Here is a 24,719-nt window from a genome sequence, read left to right as displayed (position 1 = left end):
TCTTTCTCTCTTGGTCAACACACTACTCACTTTTAATAGCAACAGTGAGAGATACAGTTCTTATCAGTAGGTGCATAAGGTTGTAAACTTAATGCCTTGCTCGAAAATTCAAAAGTCTCTGTAAAGTAACTTTGATGGAGAGGATACTTAGGCAGGGTCGACTGAAATCTGATTTTCGTTAACATCGACAGCTATCTCAGCCTTGGCTTACGGAAATTTTGAGTCTTGTCATTTCATGTAAATTCCTAGATTTTCTTTTGTTTTATTTGCACTGATCAAAACCTCTTGTAGTGCTTTGTACTTTAAGCTTCCCATGTACTTGGGACTGGTCCAAGGACCATTTACAAAAATGATAAAGAAGGGAAAACTTCTGATCTCACACTTGCTGACATGCGTTGTCATAATGCTGCTAAAGCGGTCATACTACACGTACCTAAAAAAAAATTACGACTTTAATTGCCCACCGCACCAGTTCCAAAATCTGGACACATTGACCCGCAAACAGTTTGCAAAACTTCTCCTCATTCTCCGGTCACTCATCCGCGGAGTAGAAATCTGGCTGGAGATGGACGGGCACGAAGTTGACCCTGTTTACCCTGCAAAAAGCCGTTGCAGTTTTCTCAAAAGAGTATTGTTACACAAATGTCGCTTGCACCTCCAGCTCACTACAAATGGCGGCGTACATCTCTTTCACCTAACATTTCTACAACAAACTTTCAAATGACTCCCTGGAAATAAAAAATGGCCATAAGAAAGAGGACTATAGATTTGTTTAAAAAAAGAAAAGAAATAAAAAGAAGGAAAAACAGAGTCGCAATGTGTTCTGTTCTTGGTGGGAAGGTAGCATCACCATGCTGGCTAGCTAGTATCTGTGTTTTCCTCCTTGTCCAGGTCAAAGATCTCCGCGTGGAGAGGTGGGAAGCTGACGCCGGGCTGCTGGATCTTGAGGTCCATGAGGCGGCGCGTGTGCTCTGGGCTGATTTCACGCAGCTTGGGAATGGTGGTGAGCAGGCGGGCAAAGAGTTGGTCGTCCTCGGGATGGTTGTCGCTGATCTCAAGCTGCAGCGCCTTGAGCAGGTCCAGCTGTACCTCCTTGATCAGCTTGCGGTTCTTCAGGCCGGGACGATCTTTGAGGATGACAGGACCAGAGGGAGAAGGAGGAGGTGGAGGCAAAGGGAGAAAGAGAAATGAATGACCTCTGTCCCAACATAGTGCTCACAAGGGCTCAAAATTCATCTTCCACCATTTTGAATTTACTTACAGTACATTGAAAGGGTCTACCCGGAAACTTATTTGTTTCGGTAGGATAGCGAGTTGCTTTGGAGTATTTTGAGATCAAGCATGCAAAATAATTTCATAATCATATGCATACAACTTTTATTTCTGAAATCCCCCCCCCCCATTCAGTAGGGTAGGTGGAATGTTACATGATGATCAATCGTGCTCTAGCAATCATATTTTTTCAACAAGCTGCATGAGATTCACTCTCGTGTGGAAGATCACTGGATACTGCTGTGGCCCAATTTGTTGCTTGTCAATAATTGTTTATGAAAAACTACATAGCTCCCACAATAGGGTATGCTCTGAGACCATAGTACTTCCAGGGAAAACTTTTCGGCCAATATTTCATATTTTCGTTATTGCCTACCTGAATCATGTTATTACAGCTTTATCAAAACTCATTCCTTATGCATATGTGCACATGTTAGACATGTTTTATACAACACCTCTGATGTCAACAGATGCGGACCTAACCAATTCCTGAATTTAGTGCTGCAATAGCACCATTTTTTCATGAAAGGTGAATGGTTGTACATTGTATTGTTGTACAGAGCAATCCAGTCAATCGTACACAAAAGCGCTTGTTTGAAGTTGCTGACAGTAAACTGAGTGACTGAATGTACACTTGCAACTGATTGAGTGCCCGCAACAAAGGTAAGTATATTGTGACGTCAAAGGCATGCAATGGAACAAATACTACAAGTTTATCATGATCCTAACATGGGGACCAATGTAAATTGGCGAGGTCAGCCATGCAATATCAAAAGTTGTTTGACAAAAAGTGCACGTCTCAACAGCCTCAGCCTGCAACGGTACTTTTAGCTGCATGTCACATGTCACAATCAACCAAATGAATAGCAGGAACCTTTTTTAGGTGCTGTATAATAGATGTTGTTCCAAGTAATGACAAGAAATTGAAGCACATGGGATTAGTGCATCTATGGCCCAGAGACCACAAATCTAGTGCCTTTCATCTCTTGGTTCCACACTCCATGCTTTGGAGCCATACCTGCAGACATGATGACCACAGCCGACATGAGTGCGTATTCGCTGTCGTCCAGCATCATGCGGTTGACCCTCTGTCCGAAGTCGAAGAGGAGGTCGAAGAGGTTGCCCATGGGCATCTTGTGGGCGTCGATGAGACTGAAGGTGTCCCCCGTCGTCCACCAGTGCACCGTGTTGGTGGCCACGTCCACCACAGTGGAGAAGCGTATAGTCAGCACCTAAAGATGGATGTGGATGGGAATGGGAAGAGAATAGTTTCAGGGATAATGGTTACAACAAAACACCTGCTCACTAAGATAACGGTTCCATGACATTTGCTCCTGTGACCATTGTTCCCATGAAATATCTGCATGCTAAGTCAAGCATAATTTCTACCCACAAACATGAATAACCCTAACCCTAACCTCAATCCTAATTCTCACATCAAACTCTATCACAAGCCTAACCCTAAGTCCTTGGAGAAAATACGACCGGAGCAACTGTTGCAGGTGCAAATGTCGTGTCACTGAAGACAACAGGCTACAATGTGATGTATGGAAGAGCAGACTTACTGTAAAACATGAAATATTCGCGGCATGAATTTTTCGCGAATTGGAGCCGACGGCCTTTTTTTCGGCATGAAATTTTCGCGAACTGCCTCTGGAATTCAATGCATATAGTGTAGACAAGAACTTTCACGTGCATTTTAATTTCGGGAATCTTGGCGCTTGCGAAATTCACGAAATTAAAATGCACGCGAAAATTCCTCGTTTTACAGTAAAACTTTGAGGACGGGTTGATTTTGCTACAACACACATTTCCTATAGACACTTGCCTGAGTATACTCGGGATTCATCTTCAACGGGTTAAAATGCTTCTGCCAGATAGGGCTATCATTTAGAGTATATCTGGCAGCCATATCATACGGAATTATGATTGATTACAGGAATCATTTAATTTGTAAATCCCAACAGTGTGCTGAACAAACTTGTAGTTGCTTGTTTCGTATTATATTGCACACACTAGGCTCTGGTCTACATACTTTATTGTGGGCCAACACAGAATTTTTTTTTCCTCTCTCTCTCTCCATAATACCGGTATCCAATGACCACTTCTATACCTACATCCCAATTCTCAAAACCTGATTACCTACATGCTACAGACACTGTTTCTATGAAACTTTAGCCTGGATATCACTGTCCAAGCAAACAATGGAGAGAGAGAAATCTTCCATGACAAACAGGGTATGTTTCGTATTGTCACATGGATTTCTGTTACACACAGAATCTAAGACACTGGAAATGAGAACTGCAAAGGATGCTTAGATTGGATACCAGTCTGCCAAAATGCAGACAATATGAGACATCTCTAACCCGTTGAAGACCAGTCCCGATTACACTCGGGCAGGTGTCTATGGGAAATGTGTGTTATAGCAAAATCAGTTCACCCTCAACGGGTTAAGGATGGTTTGGTGGCTGCCATACCATCAAAACCAACTGGACTGACACCAGAGAGCACCCCCCCCCCCCAACTTCCCATCCTCCCCTCTTGGAGCTAACCACTAGACAGTTTACCAGACAAGGGCCATCATGGATAACTCCCAGGCAAGGTGTTGAAGAAATGTGTCGTTGAATTAGGGATGTGCTTCGCGCATTAATTCTTCACAGGAGAATGTCACCAGGCAGCTGCAAAAGACAGCTAACGCACGCAGGATACGTGGGTTGTCACGGCAACCAAACATGATTATGTCTACCTACTACATTGTGTTGCTGATGGGGGGGGGGGGGGAGGGAGGGGGGCAGGGTGGTGGTAACATTATTTTGCACATCATTGTAAAGAAAATGCACATAATGCTTCCCTTCACGCCAGTAAAGTGAGCCGTACACCTGTACGTCTCCTTTGATCAAAGCATTAAGATGATTAGTACTGATTACACTCAATGCAACCTATCAATTTTGTTCATTTTTTGTTTGCTGACACAACCAACCAGCAACACAATAGCATGCTCGATTGTGGTGTGTAATGTATTGATAGTAGAATGAAGCAAAGAAATGGAAGGCAAGAGGAATAGTCACTGGCAAGTGATACATCACTTCAAAGCACTTTCCTTCAGATAAGAGTGCTCTGTGCATTCAACTGCAATGTGGCAGAGAGCAAATGTATTGCTCCTTGGGGAGCATTTATGTATGTGGCGTTTCAGAATCAGTAGCATAGCATCCTGGTCTTTGAATCTAAACTCATGAAGTACTATAAAAGTAGAAATTTTCATGTGAGTAATTTTTCATGCTTAGTCTGGTATTGAATTTTGCATGTTTTTTTTTATTCCGCGAAATCAAAGAGATAACATGTCATTATATTACAAGTAAAAACATTTACACGCTTTTATTTTCACGCTGGTTTGATGTCGGGCGAAATGCATGAAAATTCCACACTGCAAAGTTGTCCAGTAACCACGTTGCAAATATCCTCTTCAGTATGTAATTTATCCCCTCCCCCATATGGAAAAAAAAAAAATATATATATATATATATATATAACAAGAGACGCGCGGGTCTAGCGCTCACACTGAGTATCGCAAGTTCACCTTTCAAGCAGTCACTAATCTAAATTACACACATCTCTACCCAAAATTTGACCAGGCATTCTCAAGTAGAAGATGAAAATGTACAATTAGGGCCCAAATTCGGACCCCCCCCCCCCCCCCCCCCCCACTCATAAGTATCAATTTTAGCTCTATCACTTCTGGTTCTAGAGAAGAGCATTTTTTAAAGATTCCTTAATTTGGGGGGATTGGGGACCCCCTGGGGCCTTTCTGGGTGGAGCATGGTGCCCAATTTAACAATTGAGATCATAACCCCATAGTTTGGTGAACATCCATCATGAGGTTTTCAAGAAGAAGATGAAAATGTACAATTTAGGCCCCAATTTGGACCTCCCCATCTCCCCCCCCCCCCCCCCCCCCGCAAAAAAAAGGGGGGGGGGGCACCCCTGGATCTGCTACGAACAAACTTGAAACTACAGTCATTAATGTACTTACTCATAGTATTAACTTAGCTCTATCACTTCTGATTATAGAGAAGATGTTTAAAGATTCCTTAGGTTTGGGAGGTTTGGGTCCCTTGGGGCCCTCCAGGTGGGACACAGTGCCCATTTGAACAAATTGAGATCCTATGCCCCTAGGGATGCTACCTGCCTTGTTTGGTGAAAATAGGTCATGAGGTTCTCAAGAAAAAGATGAAAATGTACAATTTAGGCCCCATTTGGACCTCCCCACATCCCCCCCCCCCCCCCTTGGGGCGGGGGGGGGGGGGGCACCCCTGGATCTGCCATGAACAAACTTGGAACTACAGTCATTAATGTACTAACTCATAGTATTAACTTAACTCTATTACTTCTGGTTCTTGAGAAGAAGATTTTTAAAGATTCCTTAATTTTGGGGGGTTGGGGGCCCCCTGGGGGCCCCCTGGGGGTCCCCTGGGTGGGACATGGTGCCCATTTTATAAATTGAGATCCTAACCCCCTAGGGATGCTACCTGCCTCGTTTGGTGAAAATTGGTCATGGGGTTTTCAAGAAGAAGATGAAAATGTAAAAAGTTTATGCACGCCGGACGCCGGACGCCGGACGCCGGACGCCGGACGAAGAACGATCGCAATAGCCTTTGTTTCAGGTGAGCTAAAAATCAAAGACCAGCAAATCCACTTGAAGAGGTCTAACTGCACTATGGCTACCGGAAGAAAAAGTACTCTCTGTTGTTGTTGGATTTTTGTTTTTGTTTTTTATGGGGGGGTACAAATTTTTTGTTTCTGACAAATCAGTGTGATGTAAAATATAACATGCCCTACAAACATATTCAATTTCATGGCAGCTGGCATCAAAGTTTCAGAATTGAGAGCATCATGCCTTAAGATGAAGAGAAATCTGGATGAATCACAAGTTGAAGTTAGCTGCTATCTTCTCCCAGTTGCCGGGCAACCCTACCTCAAAGAGTCCGGTCTTGATGAGGGTGATCTGGTCCTCCCGATCCAGCTGCTTGAAGCCTGGGATCATCTTGCTGAAATTGACGATGCGGGTGATCTGGCTGGTGAACTTGTTGGAGAAGAAGGTCCACATCCTCTGGCCATCGATGGCGCCCTCGGCCGGGTCCAGCTCTCGGGGCGGGGTCAGCGAGGTGGGGAAACCTGGGGGCGGGTCACACTTGCTGCAGTCATGGTCGTACTTGGAGTGTAACTGCAGGGTGAAAGAGCAGGTATGTGGTAGATTCTATAAGCCACTGAGACATAATGAGAAGCTCTTGAGGTGTCCATGCACTTTACAAGAAGTAACTTGCCAAGTTTTTCTTTTAGCAACCATCTATTTCTTCAAAATTTGCGTGAGTTAGACTCATGCATGTTCTCTTTTAGGATAATGCAATTGATCTACAAACAAAACATGCTGCCATATGTGAATCAGTTAACTCTTCAAATGTTACATTACATCAAAACAAACTTCTTTCAAAGCAAATTATAAACCTCGATGTCTGCACAAACAGGCTATCCAACTGTGCCAAAAGCTGTTGTAATGGGCTTTTCAAATCCGTCTATTGCCTTTTTAGATTTTCATCTTTGATAAAGAAAATCAAATAGAAAACTTGGTGGTGTTCACTGAGTATATCAACTCCTATCACTGAGAATTCCATGCAGATTTTGATACTTTTGAAGCTAAAATCATGATCCCATCAATGCCTGTACATTATGGGACAATTCATGTTCTCACCCTTCCATTCAGCTCCTCATCTTCTCCTAGATGCGGGAAGTAGCGCTCACGGAGGAACTTGATTCTCCTGAAGGTGTAGTGGCAGGTGTCATGGTAGACCTTGTTGACATCGTGGATGATCTTGTGCAGCTTGGCCTTCATCTCGGCCGTGATTGGTTCGTCCATGTTGAACTCCGGCAGCCCGCCGCGGGGCTTGGGGTCAGGCTCGTCGGGAACACCTGGCTCCTTCTTCACCTGCTTCACCTCCTTTGGCGACGATGGCGACCGCGCTCCCCGGGCGGGCGAGGAGAACGACGGTGAGGGTAGAGAGTGGTCGTGCTTGTCGTGTTCGGGAGGTGAGCGCACTCGGGCGTGGGACTGCGTCTGCGGGGACTTGCAGGGGTTGAGCGGCGAGTGGTTGCTTTTCCGATCCACGGGTGTCGCATGGATTTTGGGGTTGGGCACCATGAAGGGATTCGTCATGGTGATGTGAGGTGGGGATGCAGGCATGAACGACGCGGAAATTGCAAGATTTGGTCGAGATATGGCCATGGGTGACCACGGAGAGCTGAGAGGTGAGTGTGACGGGAGAAACGATGCTGGCGGCATACCCTGGGGGAAGGACCCACCCAAGAAGAACTGGCCACCAGGACCCTGGATGGACGGAAATGAGGTCATCTGTTTGCCCGGTGGGATGGGGAAATCTTCACCTAAGGATTTTCGCCGCTTCATCGACGACATCTGATGTGCATATTTTGATGAGGACGGTGAATCTCTGCTATCTGATTTTGTGCTCTTCTCGTCGTCATCGTCCCGGTCGTCGGCCATCTCTGAGTCTACTTCTCTTTGATTCTCTACTACCACTACCGTTGGACTGGGTGGTATTACAATGTCTTTATGTGATTTCTCTTCCCTGGACACATCTTTGGGTATTAAAATGACCGGTTGACCCGATCTCAGCATCTTGGATATGGTTGACATTGGCAGCTTGCTATAGGCGCTTTCATCGACCTCCATGGCAGTGGGTTCCCCGGACTGTTGGCTGTTGGGACGCGCACATGGCTGGTATTCCTCATCCACTTTGCTGGGCACGCACACATTGGGTGACCCATCTTGCCTCTGGGTGGCAGTGCTTCCGGGTGAGGGTAACTTAATGGCTGAATACAGTTCCACACTGTTATTGCCACGCTGCTCCCCGGGCCTGAAGGGCGTTGACAAGCTGGTGATGGTTGGAGACTGCATGGCGTTCTGCTGCATCGTGGCTGACCCGTCCGAACAGCCGACGGACGAGCGTCGACTGTGAACGGGCGGCGGCGAGCCCTCCGGTGGAGTGGAAACCTCTGTGTAAGGGTCGTGGCCCCCCTGCTCAAGTTCTTGTTTGATGATGGTGGAGATTGAGCGCATGTGATCCATCACAACCTGGGGATTCACCTGTCCATCACCACCCAACATGGCAGCCATGGGAAAGCCCCCCATGCCACCAGGCATGGCACCCATGTGGCCATACATGGCCCCCATACCCCCCATGGGCATGCCACCCATGCCGCCCGCCATGTGGTGCCCCAGCATTGGCCCGTGGGGCCCTCCGGGATGGTTCATACCTGCCGGCGGTAGCGCGCCCGGACCATACTTTCCTGCATGCTCGAACAAGCCTTGGTGGTTGCTATAGAAACCAGCTGGCTTCCCTGTGAGGTCGCCCTGGTTGCGTTGCTTGGCAATGGTCTCGTGCATCTTCTCTATCATCCGTTTCGACCTTCTGCCTAACCTGGAGCCTGAATTGCAAAATGGGAGAAATAGCAACAATTAACTTACCAATAGCTTTTGAAGACAACACATGTTCAGACATAACTTCAGATGATATTGATATATTATTAGGAAGCTAGAAAATTGATTTGATAGTGTGTAATTTCTTTAGAATGAATTGAAAACATTGAGAGAAAGAATAGATGAATACACAAAAGAAAGATCCATTCATCCAAGTTACCCATTATCTATCAAGAAATGGTTTCTTTCTCCTGATATTCTAAGAGTAAGTAGTTTAAGAGAAATCCAAATGTCAGAAAAACAAATATGTACAAACCTTTGAAGCTACAAACATAAACACACGCACGCACACAAAGGTTTCAGGTAAACGTTCAAGTCTCATTTGAAGACCACATTAAATCCTGTCTCATTGGGTTTCTCAATGTTTTTCCTTTCTTTTGCAGCAATATCCGTAAATGGTCACATGAATTGGTGTTTAGCTCTATAAAACACTGATAATGAATGGACACTCTTCGCCAAAGAGTTGACAAGCCTAATACAAGCACCCAAAAAAAAAAAAAGAGGAAAAAAGTCTCTTTAAAATTTGATGTGTTTTTTTTCTTCTTCTTTTTTTTTTTGCCATTTTTGATATCCACTGGAGTAGAGTACCCTCAACCTTGATGGCTTCCTGCCACTTCCTGGTAAAAACACCAGATCCTCCGATTCTATGGCATGCGCAAAGTTCATACACCTTTCAGCCAGTTACAACCTGTCTTAACATAATGTTATTACAAGCAGTAATGTAATTACTTGCATATTTCAGCCACCCCCTGGCCCTGGTACACGGCGTATTTGCATACACGTATTGTAGGATCACAGTAATTCATTTAACTTGTAGCTTTGTGATAGCTCTTCAGGGATTGTCCAAGCCCTGTCTCTGGATACATTTATGACAAGATTAAGTTTTGTTATGCTTCTCTGAACTTTCATTCTTTCTTTCTCTCACACACACTCACTCATTTGCTATGAAAAGACAATGTTATGCACTTCCAGGCAGTTTGAGTGCACTCTTAGCACTGTTTCGTCTACTCTGAAAGAATCAAACATTTCATGTGCTTTCACGCATTTTGCAAGACCGCCCTCTACTGGCTTCCAGCAGTAAACTGTGTGATAAATTGCAGCGTGATATCAAGGTATAAGGGCTGGCTAATGTCATACTACTGCTTTAATATCCAGTTGTGTATGATGCAAAAAGAAAAGCAACTCATATGTGTTGTTGATAGTCAGTTTGTTTACAAGGAAAATGCTTTATGGCTTTTATAATCAAGCAATGTCTTTTTCTTTTGGAAACCAAGGGTTTTAACCTTGTAATCACAGTCTTCTGGCTGGAGCATTGAATGACAACATAAAAACACTGCATGATTTCACAACATGTGAAGTTCATCTTTATGGCAGTACCCAAAACACATGACAAACGCAAGGATAACAAAAGATTAGTTACGAAGATTGGACAATCTAACTTCCTGATTGACTGAAAAACTAAATGTTGTACACAGTTATCACTTTTATTCCCTTTTGTTTTAAGTAAGTATTAGCATTTTTGTCCACTGAGACATGCAGCCACATCAAACAGGCTTAGTCCAAATCTCTAAGCTCTGTTTTACTTTATATCCATGTGCTCCTTGTGTATCAAGAAACTAGGAGCTCCTGAGTTTATGGTATTTCTAACTTTTCCTTCAATGACATATATTATGAATGCATGTCTCTTGCTTAGAATCTTTATTCAATATCTCACTTCAAAATCTTGATTCGATATCTCGCTTCAGAAATATAAAATAGAAAAGGATATTCCATCACCGGTGACTTTCGACTGGTAATCCTATTCTGTTTCAGTTGTACAACAACAAAAAGCAGAGCAAAACAAAACCAAACACAGCAGTGTGCAACCTGATTTGAAATTCATGAAAGATGCACGTAACAAACAATTATTGGTCAGAGAAACTTAATTTACCAGTTCCTCTCCCTGTATTAAAATTTGATACCTCTTTCTGGGAGATAAATCCATTGAAGTAATAACCCCCCTCCCCCTTAAGATTTCCCACGTGCAAAATTTGTCACAGGCATACTGTATACTACTGCACAGTCCAGCACTGTCGCATTTCTAAATTTGTCTTTGGGAGCCGAGGCACACACTCTCCTAAATAAATGATGGCTGACAGTTATGCTTCATTTTCTCTCGGACATGCTGATTGGACAGATATTGAGTGCAGATTGACCAGTAATGAAAATACCAAAGCTCTCGCCCCCCTGGCACCCTTCTGAATGCAGAGGGAGACGGGCCCAGACCCTGAGAAAGATGAAGAGCTGGGCGAGAGGGAAGATGACCTTTCTCTTTTATCTCTCATTGTCTTCCAGTCCTTTTTATTTGTCTTCATCTCCACTCCATCTTCCTCTTCTCCTCTCCATCCTGAAGTGATGGAAGCCAAGAATCCTGACTATCGCTTGAGACTCTAGAGCAGAAAAGACACTTCCCTCAACTTGGACATTAATGAGCTGTCACGACTCATCAAATGTACTCAACATATTGTGTGATTCGCAGCCACAACAATGAGCATATATCGATGTGAAAAATGAACTCATCTGCTCAAAAGGGTCGAGCGAAACCGACAGAAAGTTGCGACAATTACTAGTTGTACATCGCTGTTGGAAACTAAACTACCAGTAGTGTGCTGTGATGAAAACTTTGAGAGATACACGACTGTACTGCAAACATTGGCTCCATGCATGCAACACCAGCTCAGCTGACGAGGGCATAATGATGCTGAACGAGGCTCAAAATGGCACAGGAGAAATTGTGGCAATAAACACATGTTTTGATATTCAATGCAGACATTTCTTGCTTTCCAGTATCAAAAAGCTACATCTCATGTAGTCCGCCATCCACTCTGTCCACAGACTATGTTATCCATCAGCAGTGCGGTACCTTGAACCCTCCAAGGCTGGGGGATCTCTATCATTAAACATACCACTCATGGTACATATTTCATGTCGGAAGGCAATTTCCGGCCAAATTGTTATGTGGACTCCATTCGCGCGGGCAGGCTTTTGCGTGTTTGGAGGTCAGGCCATGTGCCATTCCCGTTTTTCCCCTCGTCAGCTAATTGATCCTTTGTTTGCTGATCCATGGCCAAGGTGATGGGTGGTGCTGGAGGCGCGTGCAGGGGGGTCCTTGGCGTAGTACCAAGTTTAGCATTACATCATGGCCGTATGTACATCAGTCTGCACCGGTCCATCATCTGTCTATCTTTGTCAATGTCACCTTCAGCTCCCTCTCCTGTTCGGCTGCCATGGCAACGGAGAACGAATGCAGAGGAAACAAACTGTGCAATTGTGAAATCATCACATATTTGCCTTGCTATGATCCTCCAAGCCGGTACTCCTGTCTCTCTGCTGTACCAATCTAAATACATTTACAAACAGGATTCCAGCCCAGCATATCGAAACAGACTGAGAAGCAGAAAGACATTAGTCCCATAATCCTTGTATGGAGGGTGGTAACACCCTTCTACTCCTATATTCTTTTGGTCATCTATACCAGTTCCACATCCACATGAAATATGTCATGGTCCACCTAAATCTTGATCCAGCTACCTGTCCACATATTCCTTCAACCCAGAGCCAATACACAGAGTAAACATCACCCAAATGCTATCATCTAGGCTGATAGACAAGGCTGGAGCAGGACAATGTATGTGTAATGCCGTTTTCTATCAAGGGCATATGCCTGGGAAGACAGTACTGTCGAATGACTTTACAGCTAAATTTAGTTGGAAGAAAACTCCACAAAAATATGCAGCAAAACTTCCCAAATTTTCATTCTTCTCACTCAAAAAAGGATATTATAACATTAAAAAGTTCATTCTTTTCCTTCTTGTTTATGAGGAAGTACTCATCCTATTTTCCAAATTTCTACACAGGCATTTTCTGTGATAGGAGCTTTCACCTTTGTGTGTGTGTGTGTGTGTGTGTGTAAAATATCGTTCTATGCTGGTCTACAATCAGTAAAATAAAGGGTCTCATATGCTTAGCTCTTGCAAGTAACCCACGTTTCCATTTACAAAATGATGCTACAGCTTTCCCTCTCCCCTTTGGCTTAAAGGTTCAGTTTACCTTTGGGAGCAGTGATTTCAAAAATATTCAAGATGTCACATTTGATGCATACAAGCTTGTATGTGCAGGTTTGTTGTATCACAAAACATCCTACCATATAAGGTTTTCGCAAGAAAGCCTGAAATATAAAGAAATATAAGTGTTTTTCTCAATAAACCATAACTGTAGACGGTTTAGTCTGGAAACATTTATATTATAACTATTGGTCACATTTTGTGTATTTAACAACACTAAACATCGATTATATGGATTCAAATTTTTACAGTGGTTGTTTCTATCCCTAACTCACATTTTAGAACTATTTAAAAGCATTATTGCTGGGTTGTTTCATCTGCAAATGGTAAATTATGCCTTTAACCCTTTGCATGCCATATTCCTTTACTATCAATTGGTATGTGTGTGAAGTCTGTACACATGAGACTCACAGGCACAGGAAGGGTTAATGATCAGGGAGCATTGTGAGGATATAGCAAATAGAATGCACGGTGACATGTGCTGTTTGAACTTATCTTCTATGAATAAAATCACCTAACGTATCTTTAACAGAAATACTTAGCTGACAACAAAAACAACAACAAACACATATATACACTTATATGTCGCATGGGAGGTGTGGCTTTCAATATGTACCTGCATAATTATGACTGTTGACAGACAAAAGAGACAAGCTTTTGAATATGTTTGTAATATGCAGGGGCTACAAACACCTGCTGACAAGTGCCTTCAAAGTGCAAGTGACTAAATCATACCATTTGATGCTTTTCATATGCACCATATGATTACGACAAAAATTTACCACAAAAAGACCAAAAAAAAAAAAAAAAAAAAGAGAGAGAGAAGAGATTACTCCAGAGTGTTTAGCAACGGGTGTCATTTTTCCAATGACTGAACATGGACAAATCAATCATACTGTCCCAGAGCATGAGGGGTTGCCAATGACAGAATCACTATCATGGAGTCCAGGGGGGTGGTGGTGGGGGGGGGGGGGGGGGGGGGCTGTGCTGGGAGACTGAAGCTGCAGCATTCTCATTAGACGGAGCAGCGTCAGCTCCGCGTCTACCCAAGTGTGACAAATGCTCACAAACTCACATTCACCAATGAAAACATTGGCAGTATGATTGAGTAAGCCCAAGTGCTTTTGGCGCGATACATCAAATCATGACATGAGAATTCTGTTCCCCCAATTTGGGTGAATGCCCTTCCCCTAAGTCCTGGCTAGGAGAAGTCATCATGGCACAACATGACTTGTCTTCTTCCATAAAAGACCGGCGGGGGTGAGGGGCGGGAAGGGAACACCCGGTAGGAAGTGAACGAAACAGTGTGCTGCCAACAGAAGGCTGAAACCAGGAGGTAATTCCAAGAGGATGGACTGTGCTGTTCTCATGGCAACGCCATCTGCCGTACAGACACAAGTGACATTCGGCCCTACATATCATTTCTGCTCTTATAATAACAAAAATATAGAGCTCAGCTTCACATAGCCCTGCAACTGTACTGTACATAGAGGATTCTACCACTGCACCAGAGATACCATTGCCAAAGAGTTCGAAAGCTACAAAAGTGTAGATTCTCAACAAAGCTTCATCAATAATTTGCCTTCAGATCTAATTCTCTGTTTGTGCTCATCACAATGATTCTTATATTCATATCATGATATGGTCATGAAACACAAACTTATGATGCATTTTGGGTGCTTGGTTAAGAGGTGCATCGGAGCTACAAGAGAAAAACCCAGCATACTTCCAAGTCGAATTAGTCCGTACAGTACTTGGCAGACTCATAAAATGCTATCAAACAAGTCTGAAATGAGGCTTTGTCGTCGTAATTAATCTTAAATTCTGACGTACAAAAATGTCTGAGGACAGCGTCTGCACGCATCAAATATAATAGCCACACAGATATGCTTGAGATGACTTCCAACTCATTTATCGATAAAAAGCTCCAGACAGTGAGCTTTCAACCCTCTATATCAGCCACTTTTTATTTTGTCTCGTAATCTATTTTTTTCTTCTTTTATTGGGGGAACAATATTTCTTGTACCAAGCTCTCTGGTGAGATACAACTATCTTTGCCACAAATTCTTGGACGCAAGTTGCAAAAAATAAAAGCGGAAGGGATTATAGGCTAATTCAATGCATTATTGGTGCTGAACACTCTATAATGGTTTTCATTTAGAGCACCGCATCAAATATTTAAGGAGTAAAGTGCAGCAAAAGCCTAGTTCATGCCGACAGCTTGGAGGTAGAAGCACGCTCTTGGACGACCTGAGATGACATCAAGCATACAACCTGTCTTCTGCAGCTTCCTAGAATGTAAAGCAAAAGTGCCAGAACTTTGACCCATTAATTTCTATGATGTGTAATAAATTTGTTTCAACAAAATTTTCATTTTTTTTCCTCTCGATGTCCCTGGTGTACACTAAATTGACAGAATGACATGTACACCTTCTGCTCAAATTGATATATTTGTTAATTACAAATATGGAGAAAAAAAAAAGAATCATATTTAAAGGGATGGTACAGTTTTGGTTGAGGTGATGATTCAGCTTTCAACTTTTTGCGAGATACAGTAAGGAACCACTTCAAAATGCGCTGGAACCAACAAAAATCTCATTCAAATCTTGAAACAGCTAGCCAAAGCTTCTATTGAGCATGTGTGGTGAGTTCACCCAACCTCTGCTGTAATATTCAGGCTTAATATGGTGTGACATCACTCGCTAGGGCAATACTCACAAAGTAACAACCAAAGCCTGAAGCTGCTTCATTACGGACACTGGAGTGTGATCAGCAGGGTCTCATTTGTAACAGTTAGGCATATGTTGATATCAAACAGTGCTACTACTGTACAGAGAACAGACTAAATCTCTGACTTCTACATTAATTTGTTGCAATGCTGTACTAGTGACATACAACCACAAATGTCCAGTATTGCATTAATATGCCAGAGCAGCCTCGCAGTAAAGCTGTTTCAACAAACCCGTCTTAATGAAACAAAGAATACAGGGGTCCCTATCATGGTGTGGATGTATAAAATCCCAAACGCACCTGCTCTCCAACACATTTCCCTGACATACTCCACACTGACCTCTTCCAGACCACAGGAAGTACAGGAAAGAGGCAAGTGATTGGTGCTGAAAATCAAATCTATTATTCAGTAGGAAAACAAATAGGCCTGATCCTTGAAAGCACCAGCAAAGGGGGTGACACATATACCTCACAGGAAACTACAAACAATACTTCCACAGCCTCAGCCATCTCCTAACTTCTAAATCTTCATATATATCCCCTCCCCATGCCAGCAAGTTCATGGCTGTATAAATCTGTCTTCATCACAGTAAATGTCAATTTACTTCTCCCTCCCTATGACCAAAGAATAAAGAACATGACCAGTGAAAATATCTATGTCTCCTCAAGGACTGCTGGGCACATTTTCTAGATGCTGCACCCTTGTCAAGATAAACTGTCCAAATTGTTGAAGTACATCAGCCCACGACAGAGACTTTACTCTGCAGAGGCCTTGTTATGTGGTTTAGGTTCATATCCCATCACATTGAGTGCATATTGTGATGGGACAAGAAAGACAGGTCCATCTCCTACAGGGTCTTTGCCCACTTGATTTTACATTCCTACATTAAAGGGGAATTAACCCCAAACATACATGTGGATTGAGTGAATGCAGCAATATTAGTAGAACACATCAGTGAAAGTTTGAGGAATATCTGACAATCTGTTGAAAAGTTATGAATTTTTGAAATTTAATGAGACCACTGGATCAGAAGACTACTACAGATCATGACATCAGATATGGACTATGATGATATACAGAAAGTATAAAGAAAATTCCACAAAATGTAATTTCATATGAAAAGTACACATTCCCTGAACTTGTTACTGACATATATCAAGGGTAATATTATTCCCCCTGCTTTCTGAAAGAGGTAAGTCTACTGCTCTTTCATTATGCTACAATAGTGAAAAAATGTTTAATTTTCTTTATATTTTCTTTTTATGGTAGTCCATATGTGATGTCACAATCCTAAGTAGACTTCTGATCCAGCAGTCTCGTTACCAAAACTTAAAAAGTTCATAACTTTTGAACGGATTGTCCGATTTTCTTCAGACTTTTACTGATGTGTTCTACTAATATTGCTCCATCCACTCAATCAACATGTATTTTGGGGATTAATTCCCCTTTAACTTAAGGTTTCTCCTCAATTTCTCTACCAAAATGGAAGTAGCCATTCAGCAACATTGTTTACCATTTGCAGCTGAAACAAAGACCCAGCATTAGTGCTTAAAAATAGTTCTAAATTGTGAGTTAAGGATAGAAACAACCAATGTAGAAATGTTTAATAGTCCGTATAATCAATGTTCAGTATTGTTAAATATTTACAAAATGTGAACAATCTTATGATACAACTGACCTACACATATGCATCAAATGTGATAACTCAAACATTTTTAAAATCACTGCTCCCAATCGTAAACAATACCTTGATGTATGCAGATTGTATGCGACTGAAGATGATACATTCTATGCTCAAAGGGAATGACATCTTCATTCTGGGTAGGGGAAGAGCCTGTTTCCAAGGTTATGCTATAGGTATTTTATATCATATATCGTCGGCCTTATGCCAAAAGGGCCTTAAAGAACTTCCCCTGTTATGCCAAAAGGGCACTTACAGTGTACAAAGTATATAGCGTTAAAGGGGATAGCTAGTAACTGATCAGTGGGAATCAGTGGGAATGCTGGGGGATGATTGTTCCAATCCTTGTGGGATTCATTTAAGAGTACATTATATATCTATTGTTGTGTGAAAATTATTTGCTTCAGAATGGTCTCATATTCAAGTTAATGTTAACAGGTCGTTAACGATTGCCCCGTCACTGTACAGGCATGCTAACCTGGAAACATAAAAGTGCACATTACTTGAATATGAGACCATTCTGAAGCAAATAATTTTCACACAACAATAGATATATAATGTACTCTTAAATGAATCCCACAAGGATTGGAACAATCATCCCCCAGCATTCCCACTGATTCCCACTGATCAGTTACTAGCCATCCCCTTTAAGGGCCTTTTGGCATAACAGTGGAAGTGGTTTAAGGCCCTTTTGGCATAAGACCGACGATATATATATTTTCCTCGGTTGAGAAGCAAAAACCATCAACTCCTGTGTGTGAATGCAGCTAATCATACCCACTTGCCCAATCAGGTATGTAGGGAAACAGTTCCTGGAGCTAAACTGGGGGTGGGGGGGGGGGGGGCATTCTTGTACCCATGGATCGGGTTGATCAAAACACAACTAAAACATATTACAGAGTGATATTAACTTGTTGCTCTATCATCAAATATGGAAACCTGTATTTCAAGCAAATATTTCCTGCACAATCAAATCACATTTTTTATTACACATTATCTCAAGTAATTCTTCTTCACTACAGGCATTATCTTTCCAGCTTGTGATGACGTGAGAATGAATGCCTTTCATATTTATCTTTTTTTTTTTTTGACTGATGTCAAAGCAAACTCAGGAGTTACAGTACAACCTCTGGCCCCAATGTAGGTACATGTATATGTGACCCGCTACAACAAAAAGGTCCTAAAGTCGCGCACGGTCGAAGCCGTGAAAATCGAGTTTGAAGTCAGAGCATTAAAATTGGTCAAAACTTACGATTTTCTGATTTTGATATATTATTGGAGTCTAACATGTCTTCTATCATATTCTGTCAAAAGTTTGAAGCAAAATGATCAAAGGAAAGACCACAAAATGGCGTTTTTCTGAGCCATGTTTTTTGGCATTTCAACGAAGCAGAAACTGGTTCGAAAATTTGGATTGAGCGCCACAGATAGGTTCCGCCCCTAACAACGACCAGAGTGATCTCATTGGTCAGTTTGCTGCTTGCTGCTAACCGAAGCGTGAAGCTCGCACACTGCCCAGTCGACTGGTGCGTGTGGGCGATGCTCAGCCGCTTCTCACATGCTGGTCACTGATTGGTTGGTGAGGAGACCGCCAACGCTGATGTGCTTGAATGAACTCTTCGGGGGTTGCTAGGGCTTACCTTCTATTGTCCAGAGGTGAAAACTGACTTGCGTGTCCCTTGATCGCGATTGCGTCGAAAGGAAGACTTTTAGGGGGCTTTTCTCGAAACAGTGATTTTCCAGACGTCTCAACATGCTCTCTTTTAAACATCGATATCACCGCAGCCGATTATTTTTATAAAATGTGTTATATATCAATTTAAAGCAGAAAGATTAGGGAATTATATCATGCGATTTTCAAATAATCGACCTTGCCCAACTTCAGGATCATTTTGTTGTAGCGGGTCACATATTACCTTTTAAGTATCTATCTGCTTGCCACATATGTAGATTAGCTGTGAAGCTTCCTAAAACTCTCTGTTGAATGTGAGATAAAGGTGTCACTCCTGGTCCAACAGCCACATTCACACACGGGAGTCATTATTTTTCTTTGTCACAATGTGAAAATTGATTTTAGTTACCATCATTCACACAGCAGCCCTCCCCCCCCCCCAAAAAAAAAAAAAAAAAAATCAACAACCAAAAACCAAAAATTATTCTGATGCAAATGAAGTGCTTTGAATCTCTAGACTACACATGCCTAAACAATGACCGGAGCATGATCCTGGGCACCCCAGTTTGTGGACTTTCCAGATGGCCAGTTGCATTATGGTATTTCAAAACAAAATTGATGGTCTTCAAGTGCTGTTCACACATGTCACACAGGGCAAATTATCGTGAGAGTCCCCCCTCCACCCCCCCCCCCAAAAAAAAGAGAAAATCAATCTGGACTGATTTTTTGATTGACGGCAATAATTAACAATTTTAGTTTGTGTCTACACAAAATAATGAAAGGTTTTCACACTGCTTTGTTAAAAATTGGTTTTCAGAAATCATGAATTTCGGATGTGTATGAACAGGCCTTCTGATGACATCATCAGGTCTTACTCTGAGGGAGCACTACTTCACACACAAACAAACACACACACAAACACACACCCACACAGACACACACACATATATATATAATAGTAATGGGTCTGGGTCAAAGTACCTTGCTGCCCTGGTCCATTAGAATCGATTGAAAAGTAATCAAACGTTAGGCTTTAGTGGCCATGCAGTTGCCACTATCTATTCACTGGTGGTTTCTTGCACTTCTGATGACACACATTAAAGCTGATCTTCTCCATAAAACCATCTTGATGTACGGACTCTACTTGTTCATTTGATGCATTTTTAAAGTCAAGCAAACTATGAAGTAAAAGGTTGCATATCAAATAATACCAGAGAATCTGAATGTGCATCTGTGTTGTAACACAGTCCACATACAAGTGTAGCAGTAAATACATTTTAGACAATCTTCTGCAAAGGAATATTTTGATAGTAACATGACACAATCAACTCTGGTATCTACATTGGATACATGTCTATGACCTGCACATCAAATGCCAACACATGTTTTGTATCACTGCAATATTATCAGATTCCAGGTGCCAGTTAAACATCCATTTTCATTAATTTGTCAGTCTCATAAAAATCTTATTGTGGGATGCTAATTATCATCCTCCTAATATGTCAAATTCCTCTTTAAGTATTAAGATATACAAAAGAAAGCCTTAATAAGCCCCTCAAAATAAGTTCTGCAATTAAAGTTTGATAGATCATATTTCTCTTATCCCGTCATTATCCTTATTAAATATGACATCATAAGAATGCCTAATTAATTATCTTTAAGATGACACCTCACTTGCTATGATTGGGTGTTCTTGGAATGTGCAAAAGAGCTGAGTATGGGGACAGATCAAAAGTGAAAAGTCGCAACAATTCTGCTGTTGATAATGGACAGTTTTGATAAAAAAAGGTCACTGGAATAAGCAATGCCGAAATGAGAGCACTTTCAAAAACGCCCATTTCCTAAACATCAGATGACTGTTTGGTCAACCTTTATGTTTGATTTTAATCTGCAGATACCACTGCAGTTTGTAATTTATGGATGAAGCCTGGAATCTAATAATAATCTCACAATGCATTCTTTTCAAGCACATTCCTGCCATGAAACGACAAAGCAAATGGGAATTATACTGTTTGACATAACACGTTCGCTCCTTTTTGCAACATTTCACATTTGACCTTTCCTCATACTCAATCATACTGTGCATTCCAGGAATGCATAATGTAAACAAGTGAGTTGTCGTTGTAAAGAAAATTAATCAGGCATTCTTATGATGTCACATTTGAATGAAATGATGTAGTTTTAAGAGAAACATGATACATCAAATTGGAGTTGCAGGACTTTTTTGAGGAGTTTAGAATACTGCTTGACTTTCATTGTGAGTGATGAATGCTTCTAATAGATTCTGTTCTGTGTGCTCATTAGTACAGTGCTTCACACACTGAGAAATCATAGAATTTTTAATATCCCTTTGACAGAGATGCCATCATCTAAAATAACACCGAACAATAAGCCAATAACTTGGACACACCTCCACACGCACCACCACAAAGTGTGACTCGCGCAAAATGAGCGACGAACGGGAGACAGATGGCCGTCATAGAAAGAATCTGTTATTACTCGATGGTCATCTCTCTCTCTCTTAATAGGGCCAAACTTAATTACTGTTGTGACGCTTCACTCCTGAAAATGATTGGTTACTGACAAAAGGCATCTGCTGATTTGCCCCCTTGGACACTATCTTTTTTTCTTCACTCTACCATGACACAACTCCTAATTTAATGGGCCTAACTAATTAGCGCAAGGTGCTACTAGTGCCCTGCCCTTTCTACGGTTCACACCATAGCCCATTCCTCACCTCCAATCACTTACGGAGATAAATGTCACTCATACTCAATTGATGCTGAAATCACTTGCATATTATGTCATCTATTTGTGTCATGCCACAGAGTGAGAAGCTCGAGATCTTCTTTAAAGGAAAAGTCCACCTTAATATACATGTGGATTGAGTGGTTGCAGCAATGTTAGTAGAACACATCAGTGAAAGTTTGGGGAAAATCGGACAATCCGTTCAAAAGTTATGAAATTTTAAAGTATCTGCGCAGTCACTGCTGGATGAGAAGACTACTACAGTGTATGATGTCACATGTGTAGAATGATATGAGGAAAATATAAAGAGAATTTTACAAAATTTTACTTTTTGCAAAAAAGTGCACATTTCCTCGACTTGTCACCGACGTATGTTAAGGTAATATTATTCCCCCTGCCTTCTGAAAAGAAGCAAGTCAAGTGTTCTTTTATTATGTGAGAAAAGTGAAAATAAATTGATTTTTCTTTATATTTTAATTATGTTGTTGTACACATGTGATATCATACACTGTACTAGTCTTCTCATCCAGGAAGGACTGCACAAAAACTTTAAAAATTCATAACTTTTGAACGGACTGTCCGTTTTTCTTCAAACTCTCACTGATATGTTCTACCAATATTGCTGCGTTCACTCAATCCACATGTCTATGAAGGTGGACTTGTCCTTTAAAAATCTTCATCATATCATGTGACACGGCATCCCCTTTTTTCATCGATGCACAGCATTTTTTGCTATAATCTTGACACAGTTTGTCCTTTCCTCTGCAATTCTGTTGCATTTACTGGCTGAAACCCTAGACTAGGCCACGGTGCCAGATGAAGGTATTGTGCTGAGTTTCTCCCGTGTGAACGGGATGCCACTCTTGTGATAGGGTCTATAGGCAGGTGTGACATACAGCTCATCATTACACACCGTAAAGAGCCCTGCCTGTTCATTCTCCCCTCATCAACAATCAAGGTCAGCTGACAATGCAGTTATCAAAACGTAAACGAGAGTCAAAATTTGTGACCGGACCCTCGCGCACAAGAACAAAGTGCATTCGTATCTATTCAGACCTCGGACCTCTGTGGCCCCAATATCCTTCCTTCAACTTTTCCCTCCTGACCTTGACAATCAAATAAACCAGAATTTAGCTTCATCTCTGAATGAGTACATTAATTCCCTCTCTCTCTTTCTGTCTCCCTCTTTCACTAAATTTATCACGATCATTTTTTCTATACATTTTTTTTTCTCTTCAATTTTTGCATTATAACAACCTGGTTCATATACCTGTAATTATACTCAAAATAGTCTACATTGCACTGTATTCCCTGCTGATGTGCTCACCACAAATACACATTTTCCTTTTTTACATACGTTAGCGTGATTGGTGATACTGATTTCTGTCTGCCCTTTGCAAATCGTAAGCTTTTTCCTCTACTCTCCCTTTATTCTATATGCTCATATACAATGATTCAATCTTTCAACTACAGTCAAACCTGTGTATAGCGACCACCTGCCATTTGCGGCCACTCAACACAATTCCCCCAAGAGAAAAGCCATGTTAATGACCCTGTCTATGGTGGCCACTATCTACAATGGCCACTTTTTCCGTCTCCCCATAGACAGGTTTGACTGTATATTTCGAAGTTGTACATGGTATGTATCGCTTCAACTGGTGAACTGGCAATGCAGGTTGAATGAAAGCTCTACATGTAGATGTGATTTTGGTGATTTTGTTGTTGTTGTTGATATTTCATCTAAAGTGAATATCCATAAAGAGTTTTAACCAGATGACTTCTTTCTTTCTTTCTTTTTTACACACAGCTTAAGCATCAACATTTTGCCAAAGTTAAAGGAACTTGCATGATTATGTTACTTATTATTGTAGTATGTCATATTATACATAGCATTATCACTGTCATCAAGATTATCAAGGTTATCATCACTTATGCATTCATAATCATCATCACTTTCAAAAATATCATTACAATCACACTGACATATTATATGGAAAATACACTGTATTTCGTTGAAAAGTGATTTGTGTAACACTAAGACAAACCTGAGCTCAAGATAATTTATGTCATTATGTCTACTGCATGAAAACTGGACACAAAGATGACCCAATGATGTCTAGCATGCGATACATATTGTCTTACATTTGTAGGAGGAGCAATGTAAGATGACAAAGAAATCTTGAATCATTAAACTGCATTATCATGTATCTTTCCCAATTTCGGCAAATATGGCGAATGTGATTGCTGATTATCTGTGGGGTATCAGTTTTCAGTTTTTTGATCGGATAGCAACTATGACTGCGACTGTTGCTAATCAATAGGGTATCACTTTTCTGTTCCTTGATCAATAAAGAGATATTGCCAAACGCCACCCTCTACGTTTCAATTCCATAGAATCCCATTGTATTTTGTTCTCCTCATCTGCCTGTCACCGTCTCCTATACGATTTCTGTCTCATTCAATGCGTCCCTTTCCATTCTCTCCATTTCCCCCCATCTTTCCTCCAAGCCTGGTCTCTGGATGGAGGTATACTGGGATACTCACCGTCTTTTGACATCCCAACACCCAGGCATTTCTTCCATCGGCAGAGTTGACATTGGTTTCTCGTGTAGAGTGAGATTTCACACTGGCCGTTGTTTGAACATGTGTATGATTCATGCTGGTTGAGACTTCGCCTAAAGAAGCCCTGCCAATCAGAAGAGGACAAACAAGAATGGGGGGAGAAATGATTAGCGTCTTACGGCAAATACGCAGGGTTAACAGCGTGGCCGTGCCTCCATGAAGCGGCCCGGCAATCCCTGTAACACAGAGTATAACTTAATGCTAGACTGCATCACTCTCGGTAATGGGCAGTGGAGTTTACCTCGTAAGAGCATTTTTTTTATATGACACAGGGAGGTTTTAGGCCCCTCCTGCTCGAGGATCTTCTTTGTATTTGATTTCATCAAACACTCCCGAGTGAA

General features: G+C 41.7%; 1 protein-coding gene across 1 annotated transcript; it reads right to left on the bottom strand.

The window, feature by feature from the left end:
• Positions 1-347: 347 nt before the first annotated feature.
• LOC139716878 (uncharacterized) lies at positions 348-24,438 on the bottom strand. Its single transcript, XM_071628406.1, has 5 exons — positions 24,301-24,438; positions 7,019-8,769; positions 6,245-6,493; positions 2,291-2,504; positions 348-1,127 (listed from the first exon to the last, which is right to left on the bottom strand). Exons 1-5 carry the CDS (start codon positions 24,311-24,313, stop codon positions 859-861), a joined length of 2,496 nt encoding a protein of 831 aa, XP_071484507.1. The 5' UTR covers positions 24,314-24,438; the 3' UTR covers positions 348-858.
• Between the last annotated feature and the right edge of the window lie 281 nt (positions 24,439-24,719).

Source organism: Diadema antillarum, unplaced genomic scaffold, assembly GCF_040938485.1.
Source record: "Diadema antillarum isolate AM-2024a unplaced genomic scaffold, OU_Dant_1.0 scf00000071, whole genome shotgun sequence".
NCBI classification, from domain to species: Eukaryota; Metazoa; Echinodermata; class Echinoidea; order Diadematoida; family Diadematidae; genus Diadema; species Diadema antillarum.
The sequence above is the reverse complement of the archived record's forward strand: the minus strand, read 5'-3'. Positions and strand labels throughout refer to the sequence as shown.